Here is a 22,321-nt window from a genome sequence, read left to right as displayed (position 1 = left end):
TTAGTATCTGAGAATTGGTATGACAGTTATTTATTTTATTGGTATTTTATGCCATGCTCTGAATGTTTCACTTATATTATGGCGGTCAGGGAGGGTTATTTAAGTTCACTTTTGGTTAAATTCAATGTATCCATGTGTATAATCCATCTGATTTCAGACACAAATAATACTCACAAGCTTGACCATTTTCTCAACAGTCACTAAGGCCTGCCAAGACTTACAGAATGAAACTATGTAAACAGGTTCAAGGATTACAGGAATCGAAACTCTCAGCCAATACATAATACCAATCCATGGTCTCATGCATGAAAAACTTACTCTCTAACCCCAAATATAACAATCATCATTGTTATCAAACTTCCAGCCAATACATCATACCAATCTATGGTCTCCTGCATGAAAAACTTACTCTCTAACCCCAAATATAACAATCATCATTGTTATCAAACTCCCAGCCAATACATCACACCAATCTATGGTCTCATGCACGAAAAACTTACTCTCTAACCCCAAATATAACAATCATCATTGTTATCAAACTACTAGCCGATACATACACCTACCATCATACCAATTCATGGTTTCATGCATGAAAAACTTACTCTCTACCCCCAAATATAACAATCATCATTGTTATCAAACTACCAGCCAATACATACACCTACCATCATAACAACCCTTGGTCTCATGCATGAGAAACATACTCTCTAACCCCAAATATAACAATCATCGTTGTTATCAAACTACCAGCCAATACATACACCTACCATCATACCAATCCATGGTCTCATGCATGAGAAACCTACTCTCTACTTAAATATAACAATCATCATTGTAATCAAGCAAAAACAAGTTTTCATAAAATACACAAATTTATACAACCATGCTGCAAGCCTTCATTTCATCTAATAGTTGACCTAAAAATAAGACTCAAACAGCACTGATACGAGTATATATACAGAAATAGGTATATTTATGTATTTTACACATGTGGTACATGTCAAGAAAAGAAAGAAAAATATGAACAGCGAAGTTGATTAGTCTGGGAAAGAGAAAAGAATACTGAATGATGATGGTCTTAGAAAATATATTCAAATTTAAGGAAACGGAATACTACAAATTTCTACGCAAAATTAAATTAGAATTTTAATGGGTTTTATCTAACAGTCCTTGAAATGTTGTTCATACCACTTATGACTTCAAAATGGTGTAAAAAAAAAAAAAAAAAAAAAAAAAATTCTAGAACAAATTTGTAATCTAGTCATAATGGTTGAATTGAAATTGAACTCGTCAATCTGGATGCTAACACTTTAGGAAAGAGAGCTGGGGGTTTCCCAGAACAAAGGTGAGATAGCCCAGCTTGTTAGTACTGTTATTTGCAAGTGATGAATCTCAAATGCATTCCTGCAGAATGATCGCGCTAAAGTGATGCCTTCTTCAATATCTAACTGCCAGTGCATGATTCAGTCTGACTTCATCATTCGCACTGCCCCAAAGCAATGGCATCCACTGGTCCACTGGTGGCATTTTTCATCCGACTGTCATTCTGTGACAACTCTTCAAGCAATGGCCTTTGCCTCTGGTAAAAATGCTTCCCAATACTTTATCAACTGTAAAGGCAAACCAAATCAAAAATAAGTGCACTATTTCTGTGATACAAAAGAACCTACATGTAGAAGCAGCTTTAAAGTACAGTGAGATTAGTTTAACAGTAGTCTGGAAGTGGTTTGCCTGTGGAGAGCCTTTGGAATGCTAGCTGACTGTTGAAAGCTACTGGTAGCCTACAATTTGATTTTTCCCTCTGACATTTACAGGTCACTGCAGTAACTTAAAACAATCATTGGAAGGATAAATAAATAGGACAGGACAAAAACGGAGTTTATCACATTTCATTTATCTATTCACACATATTTCACTAGAGTTTTGTGCCCTCCTCAAAATACTTCACCTGTACAACAGTGACCAACATTATGGTGGTAAAACCAACAACCATCCGCACGTTGCTAACAGATCTTCTTGCATATATAGCTATGACAGAAGGTGTGTCAATTTGATGCCCAAATTGTCCTGGTGTCTCGCAGGATATTTTTTTGTATCATGTACTATTATCCCTCATAGAATAATGCTGTAAGCCTGCACAATGGGCACTATTAGCATGCCACGGACAACCTGGGGCTTGACTGGTACTGTACAACTTTGACACTGAAATTTATCTCACTATCAAGAACCTGGTCAAATTTTCATGTGTAAGGTCACATGAAAAGTCTGGAGAAGATCTTTATGGAAGTCTGGAGAAGATCTACCTAAAAGTCTGGATCATATTTACATGAAAGTCTAGATCGTATTACCCGAAAGTCTTGGCCAGACTCTCCAGCAAGTCAGGATCAGGTTTACCTGAAAGTCCGGATCAGATTAGACTGAAAGTCTGGATCAAATTTACTTGAATATCTGGATCAGACTTGCCTGAAAATTTGGATCATATTTACCTGAAAGCCTGGATAAAATTTAACTGAAAATCTAGATCAGACTGGCTCGAACACCCTGATCGGACTTGCCTGAAAGTGTACATTCTAGATATTTAAAGACAGACTCACCTGCTGTTGATTTTCCATCAGCTTTTCTAGATATTTAATGACATTCTCTTTGAAGTCAACTACTCGCTGTTTTTCAAAGCGGGCCATCTCTTTTCGAATCGTCTCTGATATCTTTTCAAAGTCCTCCTGACCTTTCTCCACTTTTTGCTCCCACTAAAATTCCAACAAGGCTAGTATTAGATAGTCACAATATTTAATTATGTTTTTATGACTTCTACTCTTTTGTCCCTTGAAATAGTGATAATTTTGCCTTCAACATAACCTTACAAACACAGGTCAGAGTTATTTTACCAGTGCAGACAATCAAATGAATTAAAGTGTATGTGTAGTTCAATGCAGGGTGGTGATTTATTTCGTTGCGTTCTTGCCTGTTGTAACCTACAAAGCCTGTGTTAACATAGTAGTCTGTAACCTTCAGGAGCACTTACCTCTGTGATTTCCTGACTGGCCTGGGGCAGTTTCTCCTGCTTGTGGCTAAGTTCTAACTTTGCTTTCGTTTCCCGTTTTTTGTTCAACATGGCTTCAGCATCCTTCCAGTTTTTATAACACTTCACTCTCTCGTGGAACACATCCTGAAATATAAACAGCAAATACAGGGCATTAGGGACCTCAGCATATAGCTAATCTCACTCCAGTTTCCCAATTATATTTATGATTTGTGATACACAAACGATTTGTCTCTTGGTGTATTTTGCATGTGATGTCTGTCAACTTCCAATCCTGTCATACTGAACATTTCCCCTATGAGTCATGCATTCTTTAGGAAGAAAATCAGAATGGAGAACTCATAAAACTCCTTCCTGTCTGTAACAAAGCTATGAACTCTTTTGTTGTTTCTTTTATTACGTCACAATTAACAGTGTATGACTGCTCATAAAACACCTATGTAGCCACAGAAGAAAATGCTGTATTATACTGTAATTTGGACCCTTTTCTCTAGCTTGTCCCTGAGCCCCTATTGCAACCTGATATAAAACATCTACAAAGATCTTGTAATAGTAACAAGTACTTTTCACCACTCAGGAGCTATGTAATATGTTACAACACAGACACAGTTTATGCTACACTGAGAACTGTGATCACCTTAAAGGCAAAGAAAACACTAAAATGAAGTATGCATCAGATGAAAGACCATTAAAAACTGTCCAGGGAAACAGTTGGATTTATTTTTTTCTTACAATTTATTTAACCTAGTAAAATGCATTTGAATATGTTATTCTTTGGTGGCCCGTTCTGACCACAATGGGACCAGTGACGTCACATAAGGTTTTTGCTACTTAGCACACATAAGACTGCTACATTTCATCATTCATACTGCATATACATAGAGATCTTTAAATGCTTTTGCTGATTTGACCTTGAAACAAATTATTTCTGGCAAAATGTACAGATGTGACTGATATCCTCTGGCTCACAACAGGCCATCGTAGAATCTGATTTTTAACACAGTTTTACTCAGAAAAATTCAAAAAAAAAATAAATCCAACTGTTTTCCTAAACAATTTTTAATGGTCTTTCATCTGATATTTACTTCACTTCAGAGCAGTCTTTGCCTTCAATAAAACTTGATAAATGTAATTTCTTGTAATTTTCTTTTAATAAATGATGCTATTCAGGTTATGGCACCATGTCCTAAGAGGAAAGTGACAATGTATTTACTCTACTTCGTGAAAGCACCACCAAAGTTTAATATATATATATATATGAGGCAGTGCCATGGACTGTGCCCTTTGGGTATTTTAATCCCTACTGGTTAGCATCCCTTATTTACTCAGAGAAAAGCCTAAAGTGATTAAATGTTTTTTGTTTAATACCACATCCAAGAATTTTCCATTTTTGCTTTCCCACGTGTTACGTACATTCTTGTATGCCATACTGGTAAAAGACAAAGTTGTCTTCAGCGAGCATAGAAGCATATGGCCCTAAGAGCACTGTCAACCGCTTAACAGTGTCAGCAATGCAGCTAAGAGTGCTGAGAAGACTGTAAGTCTGTCTAAGCCACAATCTGTCTATAACTGAAATACAGCTGTACTATTCTTGTGTTTGTAGACAAAATGCCTTCTGTATAAACATGAACACATGAAATAATCAGGTCAGCTGTTAAGATGTAACCACGATTATTCTAGTGCTGTATTCCATTAGTTAGCTGTACCTTAACCGCGGCTATTAGAGAGATGTAATCTTTCAAAAGCTCTGCCATGGTGAAGAGGTCGCTGTCGGACTGCTCCTTGTGCAGCACCTCCACCTTCTCCTCCACTTCTGCCAGCTGCGACAGAGCGCGCGACAAAGCTGTGTGCTCCTCTGCATTTCCCAACATCGCTGTGCTCTTTGCTAAGTTTGCTGTGGAGAAGCTTAGTTCTGAAAAGGCACAGAAATAACAGAGATAAATGGCACCATATTTTACCTTTAGCGTTTAGCGTTTTATTTTAAGTTTAGCGTTGTTCAACAGACACATTTTGTTTGATTCTAATTGATTCATCCATCTAGAATGGCCTCTTAAGAGTTTTTGGTGAGGTTTGATTAATTTATTTTCAGCAAACTTAAGTGTTTGCATCAAAAGTGTCCTTTAAAGGCCTTTATGTGCTTACCCTAGAGTACCTTTACACCCAAAATTTAGCAGTCCACTCAGTATTAAACAACATTAAAAATACACGTTTTAATATCATATGACAATATTGTATATACTGCATAATATACTGTAATATCATATGATAAATCAAACAGATGCACGTATACATATACAACTCTTTCCACAAAGGATGGATTACACATAAGAAGGGAGAGAACTTTGCAGAGTGTTATGCCCCCTTACCTCTTCTCTGCGCTACCAGGCTCTCCATGCTGGTATGGAGTTTTCTCAGCTGCTGGTCCAAGGCCTCTACCTGCTGACTTTTGTCTTCAAACCACTGCAAACAAAAAACACACACTATAAAACTATAACCTAAAGCAAAAACTTGGTGGAGCGTATGAACTGGCAAATGTAGAATGTGCAATGAGTTGACAGAAACAGATACAGACAGTTCTTAACCATTTCAGTACAACCATGCAATGGTGTATATTTTCTCATGCAATGGTGAACCCAGTCAAAATTGAGTGCACCGAGTGGGCATGAGTAAAATGTCATCACAAAGGCATGGATGAACAATAGACTGCAGAGTTGGATCTGAATTATTTTAAGTGGGAAAGGTTTCCCATCGCTGAAAATGAAGAACACTTTCACCGAAATCTGCAAATCCAAAGGCATGGATGAACAATAGAATGCAGAGTTGGATCTGAATTATTTTAAGTGGGAAAGGATTCCCATTGCTTAAAATGAAGAACACTTTCACTGAACTCTGCCAATTCAATTTCTCTTAGCTTTCAGAAATAGAGCTGATGGAACTATAATGTCATCATGTGGCAAATTTTGAATTCCAAAGAAATGTGGCAGTAGGCCTTGTAACGAAAAAAGACTCTAGCTTTGGCTAAAATGCCAAAAGCACTGCACTGAATTTTAAGCCAAAGAATCCTTGTCATCAATATAGTGAAGTTTCTCAAGGAATTAATATTAGCAATGAACAGTGAACAATACCACCTGTACAAGGCTTCGTGTTCATTTATTTCACTTCTTTTAGAAAGAATGTACTATAGAATGTTTGGACTCTACTGCAGCTGTCTATGGATAGAGGAAACACAAGTCCACTGAGTATACTATAAAACCACATCCCTAAGCCAGGTACCTGACAAATCTTACAAGCTAAACATTAGGCAGCACCTGGATCTGACTGTCTGAACCCCACTGGTAAGGGGTGGGGGGTATGATTGGCTGCAGCACACACACCACTTCAGCCAAAGACCCATAGAGGGTTCTTGGCAAGATTTACAGCTATTAAGTGAGTATGAAGAACCAATCAAAACCACATATTATAGAATGTTAACTAGAACTGCTAACACACTGTAATAGTATATGACAAGAAGAGCCAAATTGCAGCATGCAAGCAACAGTCCATGTGACGGTGCACACACCTACATCAGGCTACAGGTATGTTCATTTCACAAATAAAAGGCCTTTCAATATCAAAAGCATTTCAGAACTGCACACTAGTGATCTGAGACAGGGATGGGACACAATGTAAATAAGGCATAAAGGTAACAATTGTTAACTGCTGTTATTACATCTACCAGGGATGTGAAGTATTTGCCAGTGTTTATTTCTCTTTCTGTCTGTCAGCAACTTTAAGGAATACGTATTGATTCAGATGATTTTATTGTGCACCATGTCATTACATATTAGTTGCAATCCAGTTTCTTCACGATTCACAGAATGAGATCCAGATTCTTCACAATTCACAGAATGATATCCAGATTCAATTCACAGAATGAGATCCAGATTCTTCACAATTCACAGAATGAGATCCAGATTCTTCACAATTTACAGAATGAGATATGACATAAGCGCATATTTTCCTTTCACTTGGCAATTATGCCTAGCAGAGAACTGTCCCTTTGTTAGAACTCTTCATGCTGTTACACCAGGGAAGTCTCACTGCAGTGAGGTAATATGCAGACTTAGCTGTGGCAGAGATTTCCTCTCTCAGATGTCTTCTACTTTCCCCCAACCCTTTATCTCTGGACTCAAATTTATGTTATAAGGAATTCTAATTGAACAAGTCCTACTAAATACTTATCAACAGTTACATTACTCCAGTCACATCTCAGGACCTATTTTGGAAAATACCAGGATCAATTTCACACGACATACATGGAATGGCATTCAGTGATATGTTCATCTCAAAACAAACCCTAAGGGTTACCCATCGTGCTGCACCCTTTGAGATTTTCTGAGAAAAATTGATCTCTCCTGTAGGACTTTTTTTTCATTCGCGCTTAATGTTATAAAACTCAAGAACATTTCCCTCATATGAAACCTGACAAAATCATTGCTCATTTTCAGTTAACTGACAAATTTCCCGACCAGGAGCAGGAAACAACCCATTAAGAACTGGCTCTAAGCATGCAACATCAATCATCATGAGCCTGTTAGCCATGGAAAAAGCAACTTTTTAATAGGTAAACCAACAGGCCACTGTCTCCAAAAGTATTAAATTATGAATTATTTTATTTGAGAAATTTTACCATGTGGGTTACCAATTTATGTGCAAAAAGCTTCCAAAAATTATCAGCGAGTTTGCAATCACTGATGATAACAACATTTCCCAGGTCTCTATTTATTTAATAGAAGTATTGGAAGTTAAAATCCTAGCTCTGGTGACTAACTGCACTTACTGACAGATAAATGTGCACATTACGTGAAACAAAGTAACAAAAAATCAAAGAAAATATACCGTAATTGTAACTAAATTTGCCTTTCCTTATTTATACTGAGGGGTTAGTCTCTGATCAATATTTCATGCAACTGAGATGAGCATTGAGGGATCTACTTTAACCACTACACGGGGATGAACGATGCACACACAAAACACTTCCATGTCAGCTGTGGGACAATGATAAACAAATTCAGGATTTTCACACCATCTGCTAACATCAAAGCATGCAGTGAAGTGCAGTTTTATACAAACAGTGTTTGACCCCAACTTTTAGACACGAAGATTTTTTATTTCACTAAGTAAACAGAAACAAATTTGGTACTTTTTACATTTGGAGCATTTATACAGAATAATTGTCCTGTTAATGACCTTTGACCTTTCTTCCATAAATAATTTCCACTATGTATAAAACACTCATTATCTTGTCTTGGGGCATGGGCCTTTCAATGCCAATTACATAACACTATCTCGTTAATAAGCCAGTGTTTTGTCAACTTTTTGTATTCAACAGTATGATGATATATGGGTAAGAATACATTTCTTCTATTCCTTACGATAAAATATGACATTTTCAGCTCACAGTCTATAATTTTCAATAAAACTCTCCTCCATCACAAGCTTCAGTCATTTTTGTGGAGTCAGGGTTATTTTCTTTCCTATGAAAACGTAATATGAATGTATGAATCCTAAGATTACAATTTTGGTTTTGAAACCATTTTTTTTACAATTGCATAGAGTTTACCACAACTGCCACATTCACAAAATACAGCACTTTTGAACTATTAATTTAATTTAATTGCAATTTTGTGTAGATGTACATGTAAGTAAACTATCTAAGTTTGTCAGTTCATGATTGGCATGCCACACCGACTGGCAACAAAAAACGAAAACTTCAAACTGAAAATTAAAAGAAAAGCTATTGAAAATTCCATGTCCAAGAAGAGTAGAATGTGTTTACCTCCATATCTGGGTCAGCCTGTTCCGTCGGGGATGGGGGGAGGACCGTGCAAAAATAAGTGTGCAAATAAGCACTCCAGAGAGCTGACTATAATGGGTAACGGACATAAGTAGTATAGTTTCCAAAACAGACACAAATGCTCTTGAAAACGTTAAGAGACGTACTCTTAGCTTTGGGGTGCTCTACTTAAAGAGAACCAACGCTCAAACTGGAGGACTATTCTTTTGATTCTGTCACTTTTAATATTACGGAATAATGTACACGCATTTATGATGACAAAGATTTTTGAACCAGAGCATTTATGCTTTCCCTGCTCAACAATGAAGATAATGTCAAAAGAGAAATGTGAATCAGTATTTTTGACAGGCTTTTTTTGGTTGATTAAAATGAAACTGTCACATAAAAACCAACAAAAACAGCATCCTTTTACAAGATACTGAGTGCAGCCAATGAAGAGCTAAATTATGATTGCCACATTGAGGAATTTTAAAATTCTGCCTTTAACGTAAATGCTTAAACATTGTGTTACTTATTAGGCATCAACGCTGACATCTGATTCCACCCCATCATTTGGCATGAGGTATTTTCAAATGAATGGTCACAATTTGTTTTAACAGCGGAAATAAAAGAAATTCAAATTCTACAATGAATACCACAATGTTGGAAAAGATATATAGTTGTGTACAAAACAAAGCTCAAGTAGACCCTTGCATATCCCAGTTGCATGATACAAAATGACTTGAAACACATTTTTTTTTCCTTTGGAGACAATTATTAAAGCCAGAATACAATTACCTATAATGAGCTAATAAACTTTAACAACAACCTTGATGAATGCTTTGGTATGTCTAAACACACACAGCAACAGAAACATACATGTGACAAGTAAATTAAATTTGTGCATACCTCGTCAGTTTCATCCATTTTGAACGTGATCTTTTCCACGGCATCGCCAACCTTGTGGAACAGTCGCAAAACTCCAGCTCCGCTCAGAGCAGAGGTGTTGGTTGCCCTTGGCAATTCACCCTCTTGCTCCAGAAATTCCCGGAAGTCTGGATCCATTCTCAGAACATGATGTTGAGCAGTTCTCTGTAAATACCTGAAAGAAAAATATGAAACGATATTCCCAAGTGGACATATTATGTACACTTGACTGACTGAATTATAAGCATTTCAACATAATGCTAGAGTAAGTTTTACAAGCTGGTTCATTTGAAATCAAGTTCATCCACTGAGCAGCTTAGAATAAAGTAAAAAATGGACTGCAACTCTGCTCTTATTTTTACTATCTCCACCTTTCAACTTAAATTATTAAAGTCATCTTCAGGACTGGGTGAGTGAGTGCTTGGGGTTTAACGTCATGCTTAATTCTTCAGTCATATGACCATGAAGGAATAGTTAGAGTGCATGTAATGTGCTTCCTTGTTGCAGAACTCGTTTCCACCGCTCTGTTATCTAGTGCTGCTTCACTGAGACGACCTACTGCAGGCAAGTAAGCCGCTCGCCCGAGCCATTATACTGATATGGGTCAAGCAGTAGTTGCACTATCCCCTTCATGCTGAACGTCAAGCGAGGAAGCTGCAACTTCCTTTTTAAAAGTCTCAGGTGTGACTTGATCCAGGATTGACCCTGGATCTACCACTCCCGAATCAGGCGTTCTACCACCTGTGCTATTGGGCCGCTACATATTCAGGAGAAATGCGTCAAGTGAGGCATGCATATTTTTCTCGAAGACGTGATTAAAGTTGAAATACTGACACAAAGTAACTTCTTCAGAGTTTATACTTTGCTTATTTATTACATCCCAGTGCTTTTATAACAAGATGATGCCCACTGGAAGTGTTGCAGACAAGGTTGATGACAAAGTGCTGCTAAACAATTATTAATGATTAATGACAATTATCAAAATCATCCAAATATGTGAGTACTGTATCAGATAAAAATGGATATTTTATTGTATGTAGTCTAGAGGCCATCATATGACAGGTACCTTTCAAGAGCTATACGCCTTCTTTCCACAAAATCACTGGATCCAGACTCTTCCTTAGACATCTTGATCTTTGTCATACCTTGAACAAATACACAGTTTGTACAAAACTGAAATTAAATCACATCTCAAATTTGTGCAAATTACAAAATGAAATCAAACAATATGTATTCATACAATCTGTGAAATTAAGACAGATATGTAAATTTTAATGCAAATGAAAGACCAGACATGCACAGATACCAGCACCAATATTAGATATCAACTAATCCAGTGTTATTCATGACAGAGCAGTTTGATGAAGAAAACATCGTTACTTAACTCCTCAAAATGCAATTCTCCATTATTAGTCAGCTTTTTGACAGTCATATCGTCGAAGGAATTTTGATGAGAAATGTGGAATATGAACAAAACAGCATTACAGATTCAAACTGATAAAAAAAAAGAAAAAAAAATATTTTGACACTGTCTTACCCACAATGCTCTTCTCTGGTGCAGCTGGTACAATCCTTCCTTTACAAGCGTACTTCTCGGCTAGTTTATCATGGAGACCAAGGAAATCACTAAACCGTCTGTTCACTGTCATCTCTGCATTCCGAAAGGCTGGCATTGATGTCTAAAGAAAGGAAATACAATTGTAACTCTAGATTTCATGTAATCACAAATACATGTAATTCAGTTTTCAAACTGAATTACCTGAATGTGAAGCATTTTTAATTGCTAACAAGGTCAGCCTCTTACTTGTCAGTTTAAATTCTGAATGGCCAATATATGGCTCAAGATCAGTTAATCCTAAATTCCCAGACCTAGACAAAAAAAAAAGTATTATTAATGAAAATCATACTATCATCAGACATAGATCAGAGGCTCTTTATGACTGGTGGAGCCCCCGTGGCTTTGGAACCAGCGCCACTATGGAATCGGTCCTGTACCACGTTGCCACCAATACGTGCCATCTACCTAGGCCAGTGCTTGTAAACTCCTAATAAAACCGCTTCAAAACGATCTCTAAAACCTCACATTATTTATAATTCTGACTTGTTCACTTACAGAAAAAAAACATCTTGGGGTTTTCATGGGTGAAATAAATACACCATATTGCAATGCTTGGAATTTTGGCAGAGCATGATCAACAGATTCTTTGGCATGTTTGGATAGATTTACTTATTTATTTGATTGGTGTTTTACGAGGAAACTGGGCAGAACCGTTTGGGAAGAAACTTTATTCATAAAATTACATTATAAATAGTTTGTTTATTTATTTCACTGGTATTTTACTATGTACCATGTACTCAACAATATTTTCACTTACACAATGGCAGCAAGCATTATGGTGGGAGAAAACTAGTGGGGGTGACCCACTACCATCCGCAGGTTGCTGACAAATCTTCCCAAACATGACTGGAGAGGAAGCCATCATGAGCTGGATTTGAACTCACTGCGATCAAACTGGTGAGAGGCTTTTGAGTCACTGTGCTCTTATAGTCTGACGTTTTTGATCAATCACATTGATCATTGCTCAAAAAATTTCAAATTTCAAATTTCCAGATTTTAGGTGTTCTATTGATTTTACAAAGATGCTTGTAGAGGTGTTTGGAAGGTAGGATGATATCCTTCTGAGAAAATATGAATTTTAGTACCAGACGTAATATCTCATGACATTTATCTGCCTCCAAAAATGCTCTTTTGTGGTTGAATTTCTCAGTCATTTAGGGGAGATTTTCTTATTATAGTACTGCCCTACAAATACTACCTAGCTTAAACAGCAGAGCTTAAACAAAATGACTTCTTCAAAAATGGAAGATAGACTTTGGAGGATATCACTTTATCCTTAAACTCACACACTTATCATATTAATGCCATTGGAACTCTACAATATCTTGTTTTGTACAATTCAAACACATTGCCTTACCCTTGTGACCACCTTGTAACTCATATAAGCTGTCATCCCATCTCCAACCTTATGGGGCTCTGTTACGGATATCTGCAAATCAAAGCTGTCACCGCTTTGTTCCTCTTCTATCTGTAAACACACATGCACATGTATTGCACATAAACAAGGCATTCAGAGTAGCCGGTAGCTCGCCTGATTGAGCAGTTCGTAAAACTGCTTAATGTTCAAGTCATGTGAAACGTTCAAATATTAACCTCTAAACCAAAATATAGTAGAAAGATTGACACTGTTCGACACAGATATTATTCTCTAATTAGACAGTGCTAAAATCTTGCCATTAAATAAACAAGAAAGGCCAAAATTAACATACTGTCACAACTATGACTTCATTGTACGCATAAGGATTGCACAACAGTTACTTCATATGTTATGGAGTTGTAAATCATTGTGGTGGTAAAAGGCACTAAAGGGAGCTTGTGCACAACTTTATCACAGAGGTCTTTGATGTGCAAATCACGAGATGCATTTGGCAATCGTTGAACTATGGGATGCACCTGCGACCCTGTGAATAGCTGAGCAAAATGTTGAGCAAGGAGGTAAAAAAACTTCCTTGATCTTTCATATGCAAATTGCTACAGAATGATTGGCTATATGTGTACTATGGGTGGCCACTGCAACCCTATGACTGACTAAAAATTTCAAGCAAACTGGACACTGACACTGACTCCGATACGGTCAGCATCTGACCCCCATTTCACTATACCTCTCCTTACTTCGTGCTGTCAAGTTAAATGGAGAACTCGTAAAACTTCTTCTTGTCTGTATTAAGACGGTCCAAGGTATGAACTCATTAATTCTTCCATTTATTTTGTCACAATTATCGGTGTATGTGTGCTCATAAAACACATATGAAGTACATGTCCACTGTGTCACAGAACACTACTTTCTACTTCCATTTGGACCTACAGAGCTGCCCATCCTCCAGTCTCCCATTGCTGTTATACACAAGACTGATTGAATGGCTAACTTAAGGATTAATTACAGTATTTGGGTCACATCTGAACAATGTCTTACAGTGTAGACCGGGAATGCTACAATGTTGTTTCTATGCCTCTCAAAAATACGGAAATACTGTAAATGACATCTGACACGTTTGACACTGCATGTGTAGCTTGCTGCCTTTGAATTACGTATTGTTATCTCCCCTTATCTGTTCACCTAAGTGTCCATACTCTTTACGCGTACAAAGACTTTGACACAGATTTGAGAACTAGCCCACAAGTTTTTTTCCTGTGCTTAAATAACCTGATATGGTTAGGAAATAAGAAACAGTTTGTTTCACGGAATTTCCCAGTTTTACAATTGTGTGAAATGGAGCTTCATATTATTAGTTTTTACATTTTAAAGTACATTCTGATTGTATGAAAGTTTTGATTTACCTCATCCTTGGTGATGCCTGAACCCCTGGAGGCAGAAGAGGTGGTGGATATTTGGGACACACCCATCTCCGGGGGTGCATCTTCCTTTTTCTGGGGGGGACTAGGCTTGTTCACAATGTCAGGTTCAACATCCAGATTCAGGATCCCTGGAGTGTTAGCCTTGGCCATGATTTCCTCATCAGAGTCGAGGTTCACTTCCGTACCACCTTCACACCACATGCAAGGAGACAAGAGCTTTTAATACATGTTTATTTATTTATCTGATTGGGATTTTACACTGTACTCAAGGATATTTCACTTATACGATGGTGGCCAACATTATGGTGGCAGGAAATCAGGCAGACCCCGGGGGAAAACCCATGATCATCCGCAGGTTGCTGTCAGAACTATTCACGGATGACTGATAGGTAGCCAGCAAGTGCTGGACTTGCCCTCACGGCGATTGCATTGGTGAGAGGCTCCTCGGTCATTGTGCTGCGCTATTACGCTAACTACCAGCCCACTCAGGCCACCCTTTCATATATAGGAATTCTATGCTACTTAACACAGTACAGAATCAAGTTCTCCATGTGAATTTAAAATTCATTTCTGTGATATTCACTACCTTATATGTCATTCTTACAAATCATATTTACCAGGCGGTCAAAGGTTTGTCTTGAGGTCAACAGCACAATCTATGCTCACATGATGCACCAAGCTGAAGTTATGAAGCACAGAAATAAACTGCTCTCAATTATTTCTTTGTTTGATGGTAATTGCTATCATGGGTGGAGGAAACTGGAGTTCTCCAACCTTGGAGGTGAACCAATGAACCGAAGACATGCCCACCATATTGGAGGCAGTCTTCAACCAACGTTAGACTGTGCAAATGCAGTATTGACACCATGCCCCCACAACCCATAAGAACAGAGAGAATTCACAAACTCCCTTTCCAGAGCCACAATTGAACATGCACCTCACTGGAGTGCGTGAGTGAGTGCTTGGGGTTTATCGTACTCAACAATTTTTCAGTCAAATGACGACGAAGGAATCCTTATGGTGCATGTGATGTGCCTCCTTGTTGCAGGACGGATTTCCATCGCTCTTTTATCTAGTGCAGCTTCACTGAGACGACTTACTGAAGGTAAGTACGCCGCCCACCCCGAGCCATTATACTGATACTAGTCAACCAGTCTTTGCACTATTCCCTTCATGCTGAATGCCAAGCGAGGAAGTTACAACTTCCTCTATTAAAGTCTTAGGTGTGACTCGACCCAGGATTGATCCTGGATCTACCACTCCGGAAGCGGACGCTCCACCAACTGCGCTATCGGGGCCGGTCATGCACCTCACTGGACCTTGAGAGAGAAGCATATTAACCACTTGGCCACAACCCACTTCCCCATCTCTTGTTATTGACCAAAAACTTGAATACAACAGAATTTATAACTTGACACAAAAACAATCTGACAAATGAAATATTATCACACTAAACTTACCGCCAGTAAATAAGTCTTCACTGTCCTTGTCCTGGCTTATTTCTAAACTAGCGGGCTCACTGTCTGTAGGCTTCTGTAACCAGTGACAGCAACACAAAACCATTAACAATGAACATATGACAATATATCAAATGCAGGATAAATTATAATCAAATATGTATTACCATATTACCAAGTAAAAGACAGGGCCCATATTCACAGAACTTTGATTTCTTTGAAACATTTTGTGAGGCTGGAAGTGTCCTCAGGCTAGGGACTTTTTGTCCCAATTTGTGTGCTTGATTTTTAAAAGTTTTCAACTTTATGTCATATATAAACCAGCTGTGACCTGTTAATATTGGGTATGGCATGTATGGTCGACTTCAGCAGTCTCTGAATATCAGCAAATATAAGCCCTCCTCAGACTGGATTTTTAGACTACAACTTTACCACAGGAGCTGTTACCTAGCCGTCGCCTAATGTGGTCTATCACCTCATACTATATGACGTAAAGTAATGTTTTGAGAGCCCAGATGGGACATTCCATAAACATGGTTGATAAGAGCTCCAGTGGACTTCACCATAATTTCAAATGTCTGTTGATTACGTATGTAAACACTTATTAAAGTTGATTTTATACCTAAACGTCCCCTTAAATTATGTCAATGACAACAAAGGATCTATGTTAATAGCTTCATATAAATCTTGGAATCGCTTTAGTCAACAGTCCCCTGTAGCCTTCATCATAATTGTTTTACGGGGTTACGCCCCCTTTCTAATTTTCATCAAAGATCTTGTCAATGCTGCATCAGTTATTCAAGCAAATGTTTCTCAAATTGATTATTCTATTGTTTTCCATCATGTGTCGTTTGTTTAATCAGTAATCGCGTTTCAACACAACGCGGGGGAGAGATAGTGTGGCATGACCGGCGTTTTGGGCGTCACTCGTTCACTGTCATCAACTTCGACGAACACCAACCGGCAAGAACGCGGAAGTGTGGCTGATTTAGCCACGAGATCAGTTTACTTTCATTATGCATTTGGTTCAAAATAAAATGCAATGCCACTTACATCTGAAGCACTTGCAAATAAGTCATCATCGTCATTTTCCACCTCGTTTTCTCCATCGTCAAGCGGGGGTGGGCCAGAAGTCGTGCTGTCGTCCGCCATTTTTAACTGAGTCACGTGACGGATGACTATAAAATTCGGTCAGGTAAAAAAGTCCATTTTGGGAGATGATTAGCTGTCAAATATATCAGAATTTTCTGTCTTGATTTTAGGTTTAATTTTATAACTCTCCAAATCTTAAGTAATATCCATAAAACTGTCTGGTAGGTATTTATTAAAAGTAGAAAGTAAATTTCAAATATCTACTTTTTCTTAATTTTACTTTTAGCTTTTAGTTTCCGGGCAGAAAAAAATTCAGTTAAATACTTAAAGGTTGTAAATCCAGGCATATTAAAAATGAATGTACATCTTATGTTGAAATACATACTGTTTGATTTTAGTAATTAAATTTCCTTTCATCCGTTTTCGTATTTTAATCATTCGGTGCGTGTGGGTCACGTGGTTTCGCACGCGGCAAAGTTCCATGGCTACAGGTAAATACCGTAGGTTACTGGGTCATCCATAGCTATATTCTGACGTTTTTGATGCGCTAAACTATGTACAAGACAATGCGGTTTTCAGGATGAGTATATGGTAGTAAAGGAATTATCGTGTGTGCGGAGATTTTCGCAAATTCATAGAAATTGTCATGATGTCGGATTAAAACAGAACTTGAATTTGTTTCCTGAATCTTGTCTTGTGAAACTATGATACGGACTGACGGATCCATCAATCGTGAAGATATTGTACGTATGATACGGCACTGAATGTGAAAAAATCTGTGTGTGCTGTGTTCAAAATTAGATCAGATTATATCTACTGGTCTGTAGGAAAGGTAACTGAAGAAGATAGACCCATGTATGTGAGATCCGTTGGGCATGTAGGATATTCAACTTCAAATTTTAAAAACTAACTCTGCGATGTGCACATAATCAACAGTAAGGTGGCACAGAAATGAAAATAACTGGAATATGACTTTCTAGAGCAAAGGGTCTATCAGGTATGACTAAAAAATTAAGCAATAACTCTAAAAATAAAACTAATAATAATTAAAATATCACAGTACCAGTAGCAATTATATATGAAATTGATTTATATTTTCCGTTTTAATTTTTTTATCCCCAGAAAACAGTGGGAATTTAGTAATTACGAATTGATAAATTTTCATCAGCGAAAATTAACGCTGACCCCGTTACGACTGTACCAGATACAATTGTAAAATGATTGCATGCAATAGACTGAAGTAAGAAAGTGAATAAAATTTTAGTGACATATATTTCATTCTTACATTCCACTGTTAGATGCAGTACCATCAAGTATTAATGGCCATTAAGCAGCAGTGCATCAATCCTTAGGCAGAGAACTACAAACCTTCAAGTTGCGCTCAGATAATGCTGGCCTGACACATCATTCTATGTGCACCCAGTTTTGATTAGTATATTGATCAAAGGTAGGTTGATCGTGTTTCATCATTATACATTAGACTTATACATAGTACTAGGGTGGGAGATAAGTGCCATGTATATGCCTCCAGGTTGGGGGGAATTTCACATTCAGTCTAGTTTGGTAGAAAGTTTAATTGACTCGAAACCAAGAGATTTCTAGTTCAAATCCCCAGCGATGCCCAGTGGAATTTTGTGGCATTCTAGATGGCAATTACAGGTCTGAATATAACCTGTTGAGGCATGGCTGACAAATTTCAAACCCATTCAATTCATCCTGATGAAGATTCCTCATGTTGTTTACCTGGGAAGTTAGTCAGGCATCACTTACTTTGTACCTGACAAGATGGGTTTTGATACCTGAACACAATGTCCTTGTCATTCTGCCGAATAGTTGGCCCTATTTCACAGTCACAAAACTTTGTAAATAAATGTTTTCGTACATGTAAATGACCTGGCCTTAAATGCTAAGCAAATTCATAGTTTTGAACTTGTTCAACGATCATTGGTCAAAAATGAGTGGGGCTTAGTAAAATGAATGACTCCACAGTTAAGTTGTTCATTATAAATACTGGCCTTGGACAAGGTGTTCCTAGATTCCACCCCTCTTGTTGTTCTGAGGGCTTTTGTGCTTAGTACTTGTGCAAGGTACTCCAGGCATAGATTTTAACAGTTTCAGTTGCCTTTCTTGAATACCACTTGTCTCTCACCAATATGCAGTAAATTTCCACAGTTTGTTGGTTTTTGTAGTACTAGTGAAGCCATTAGGCTACTTGTTATACACCTCTTGCCAGTTTTAATTTTTGGTGGATACGTAGATACACAGATGATGATGTGTCACGACTCACATTTGTCCATTTTTGCATAAGGTTTTCATTTGTGGTGCACACGTGGTTGCCATGCTAACCACTTACCTATCATCAACACCCATGAAAATTCTTCTCAGGGGTTATACCCACACAGTGCTGCTGGTATTCTTTTATACATTTCAAACAAATGCATTTGTTGGGTCATATGTTATGTTCACCTGAACTCTTGTTTCACAGATATCATAATACTGTAGTGTTCTTTGTTTGTGAATTTTACTGAATTTGCATGTCATATCGAAAGCTTACAGATATATATTCATAATTCCACCAGCCCTAATCATTATCAACCTTGCAAGATGAAGAAGTTCATGGGGAAAACAAAGTCTTCTACACCTCAGGTAGGTTTTATTTGTTATTGGATGAAGCAGATGTTAACTTGAGAAGATCTGAAACAGGTTGTCAGCTATTTGAAAATATTGTTGCTTCTTTATTCTCACTATTTAATTTACACAGCTAACCAGTGAACATGCAAGAAATTTATTGCAAATTCATTGATTACAAGTCCCTGTATTCCAGATGATTCTGAAGAAATTAATTTAAGTTTTATATTATAGATTCATTACAATACTTAGGAATCATTAAAATCTGGTAATTTGACTCAACCCGGCCAACCTACCCTCCATAAAAGGCCCTAATTAGGGATTTAGGGGTCCATGCTTTCCTACACCTTTTGAAATCATTCAGATTATAATTATTATTCTTTGTCGGCTCGTAAAATTGCAATATTTCAAGAATCAAACTATAATAATGAACACAGGGCATGAAATTTGGATGGTTGATGTAGGCATTTGTGGGAGCGTTCCGGGGGACAAATCACCGTAACCGATTTATTGGCCTGTCTTATTACACTCCACCTAACCGACACTCCAATGATAGTTTTGTTCACACCAAATTTCATGGCCTATGAACATATGAAGCAACTTTTGATGTTTTGGGCTGTTTGGCCAATCATATGATTTGGTGGCCATTTTGAATTTATTGATAAGCTTATAAAGTCTCCTTCAGCAAAGCTGCAGCTATCAGCATGAAATTTTCGTTAGCGTGGATGGCCGTACAAAGATTCCAAAAATCATTGAGTTTGGTATGCAAATTAGGCTGTAACTGGCCAAGAAAATTAATAATTGTATCCAAAAAAAGTTTTCTGAGAATACCTTGACGTCAGGATTATGAATTTCAAAGAATTTTTCCTTTGAGTTGAGTTGTGGCTTTCACATAATTGCAGAAAAACTTTTCAGAAATCATGCGAGGTACATGCAAGAGTGCATGAAGCTTGTCACTGCAGTTTACCGTGGCAACTGGCATTAGCTTTGCCCTAATGTATTCTTTCTGTCTTGTCTTGTTCTCGGGCACCAAGTTTGTTGTTCCTGTATTTTGTTCAAGGCTATCAGCAGAATATCAAAGATGCCTAATCTGTATGCTAGTTGACTGCTTCGTTGGCCTAATGGTTAGAGCGTCCACCTTGAAGCCTCTTTTTAAAGATAAAACTCTTTAATAATGGTACTTGTTGCTGCCTCGCTTTGTGTTCAGCAGTGCGAGGTTAGAGCAAGGAAACAGGACTGATTGGCCCGGTGACAGTATAATGTGATTGTGGTCTGGCAGCACTTTGGCGGCATAGACTCGCCCTGCCACAAGAAAACACAATATATGTACACACCCTTATGACGCTTCATCGTCATGTGACTGAAAAATTGTTAAGTACGATGTTAAACCCAAAGCATACATACATACACGTATGCTAGTCTTCAGTACTTAGGCCCATTGTAAATGATGCCTGGGAATTTATGGTTCAAATCCAGTACAGTCTTTTCCATTTCATCTTTTTTGTGCTTTTATTTCTACAATTCATTAAACAATGTACGCAGAGTGTGCAAAGCCGATCTGTGGAATTGCTGTTCTTGACAGCTATACAGCACTGCTATCTGAGAGCAACGTTTGTTTTCTTTTTACTATTCTTCACGCAAGCCTTAATGCACATTGTATTGAGCTGCGTATGGTTCAAATCCAGTTGATTTCTGTCAGCCTTTTTTGCCCATTATCATGAACTTTATAGACATCAGGCTACCAGAAGTGTTGAAAGACTGTTAGCATGGATCGCAGCGATGCTATTGGATTACAACATAACAGATTTAGAGTTTTTATTGGATTTTTGATGCAACTTTTTGATAATTTCTTTAGAACTATAATTTTTTCTGAAAGGTTTCTTCCACCTAAGAATGTTTTAAGAATGACCTTAGGCATTTGTGTAATGAAATACTACAAAGTTAAAACATCAGTATACATTTTTAACAGATGTTATTTGATTGATGTATCAATTCATGACTATTTGATTTATTTGATTTGTGTTTTAAATAGTATAGTCAAGAATATTTCAGTTGTACAATGGCGACCAGCATTATAGTGGGAGGAAACCAATAGGAGTGGATGCCTGGAGAGGAAGTCAGCATGAGCTGGACTGGAACTCCCAACGATTGGTGAGAGGAATCTGTTAGGAGGCACAGTTGTTGTACATATACATAAACAAATGTCATTTGAAACAATACAAATTGCATCATTTTCAGAAGGTTGTAAATTTTCCTATATTCATGTGTTTCGCTAGGTTAACATGGCTAGGCTAGGTGGGAGTAATCTAGCTTCTGTGCCTGTACAGAAGTTAACCCGACCTCCGTCCTTACTCAGCCTGGACGCATACTCTCCACCTCCGTCCGCTGAGTCCTACCAACAGAAAACAGAGGCTCCCATGGATCAATTCCCGTTCTCCGAGGATGAAGACGATTTCAATGACTTTGTGGAAGAAGTGCCTTACCTGCAGTCTGAACCTGGGTATCACATTCCCAGCCCACCTCCTCTCCCGCAGAGCAAGGTGCCCCTGAAGAAGAAAGCTTACAGGCCAAGGCAAACTGTTAGTCAGGGGAACATTGGACCTGAGATCGAGGCCATGGGGAAACTAAGAGATCCAGAAAGACCCAGTAAGATGATACACCAGACTGACCTGGTCATGGCCAAGCGCTTGCTTCGCAAGAAAGGCGGTAGACTGAAGCCATGTACGTATGTTTTTTTTGTGAGTGTTCACTATTTTGGAATAAATTTTGAACTGTTTCTGTTGAAACTGTTTATAGCTTTTATAGTGAAAAGAATTGTTGGTTTAATAATTGGTGTTAAGCTTTTTTCATTCTTTTGCGAAAGCTAAGGATATTAATTACCAGGTGTTGCGGGCCTGACTCTGGCTCACTGCTTCCGTGCAGTATAACTTGTCCAAATACTGTCCAAT

The 22,321-nt window shown here is 37.8% G+C and overlaps 2 protein-coding genes across 3 annotated transcripts in view; one reads left to right on the top strand and one right to left on the bottom strand.

Annotated features, from left to right (window-relative positions):
• Positions 1-1,223: 1,223 nt before the first annotated feature.
• On the bottom strand, positions 1,224-16,805 carry LOC135472192 (sorting nexin-2-like). 2 transcript variants are annotated; one of them, XM_064751571.1, is made up of 13 exons: positions 16,707-16,805; positions 15,657-15,729; positions 14,179-14,384; positions 12,758-12,868; positions 11,320-11,461; positions 10,849-10,927; positions 9,765-9,957; positions 8,859-8,876; positions 5,407-5,500; positions 4,747-4,952; positions 3,023-3,166; positions 2,595-2,747; positions 1,224-1,610 (listed from the first exon to the last, which is right to left on the bottom strand). In XM_064751571.1, the coding sequence occupies exons 1-13, from the start codon at positions 16,803-16,805 to the stop codon at positions 1,560-1,562; spliced, it is 1,569 nt and encodes a 522-aa protein (XP_064607641.1). In that variant the 3' UTR covers positions 1,224-1,559. The 2 variants fall into 2 exon arrangements, with proteins under 2 accessions (XP_064607641.1, XP_064607642.1); XM_064751572.1 differs by lacking the exon at positions 8,859-8,876.
• Positions 16,806-18,065: 1,260 nt separating this feature from the next.
• The window catches only part of LOC135473183 (uncharacterized), a 41,451-nt gene continuing 37,195 nt past the window's right edge, over positions 18,066-22,321 (top strand). The window contains exons 1-3 of the mRNA XM_064753026.1: positions 18,066-18,192; positions 19,325-19,391; positions 21,650-22,094. Coding sequence (XP_064609096.1) covers positions 19,350-19,391; positions 21,650-22,094 — 487 coding nt within the window. The 5' untranslated portion in view covers positions 18,066-18,192; positions 19,325-19,349. The remainder of the gene's footprint in view (positions 18,193-19,324; positions 19,392-21,649; positions 22,095-22,321) is intronic.

The sequence above is a fragment of the Liolophura sinensis genome, chromosome 8 (assembly GCF_032854445.1).
Source record: "Liolophura sinensis isolate JHLJ2023 chromosome 8, CUHK_Ljap_v2, whole genome shotgun sequence".
Lineage (NCBI taxonomy): Eukaryota > Metazoa > Mollusca > Polyplacophora > Chitonida > Chitonidae > Liolophura > Liolophura sinensis.
Note: the sequence above shows the minus strand (reverse complement) of the source record. Positions and strands in the feature narration are given on the sequence as shown.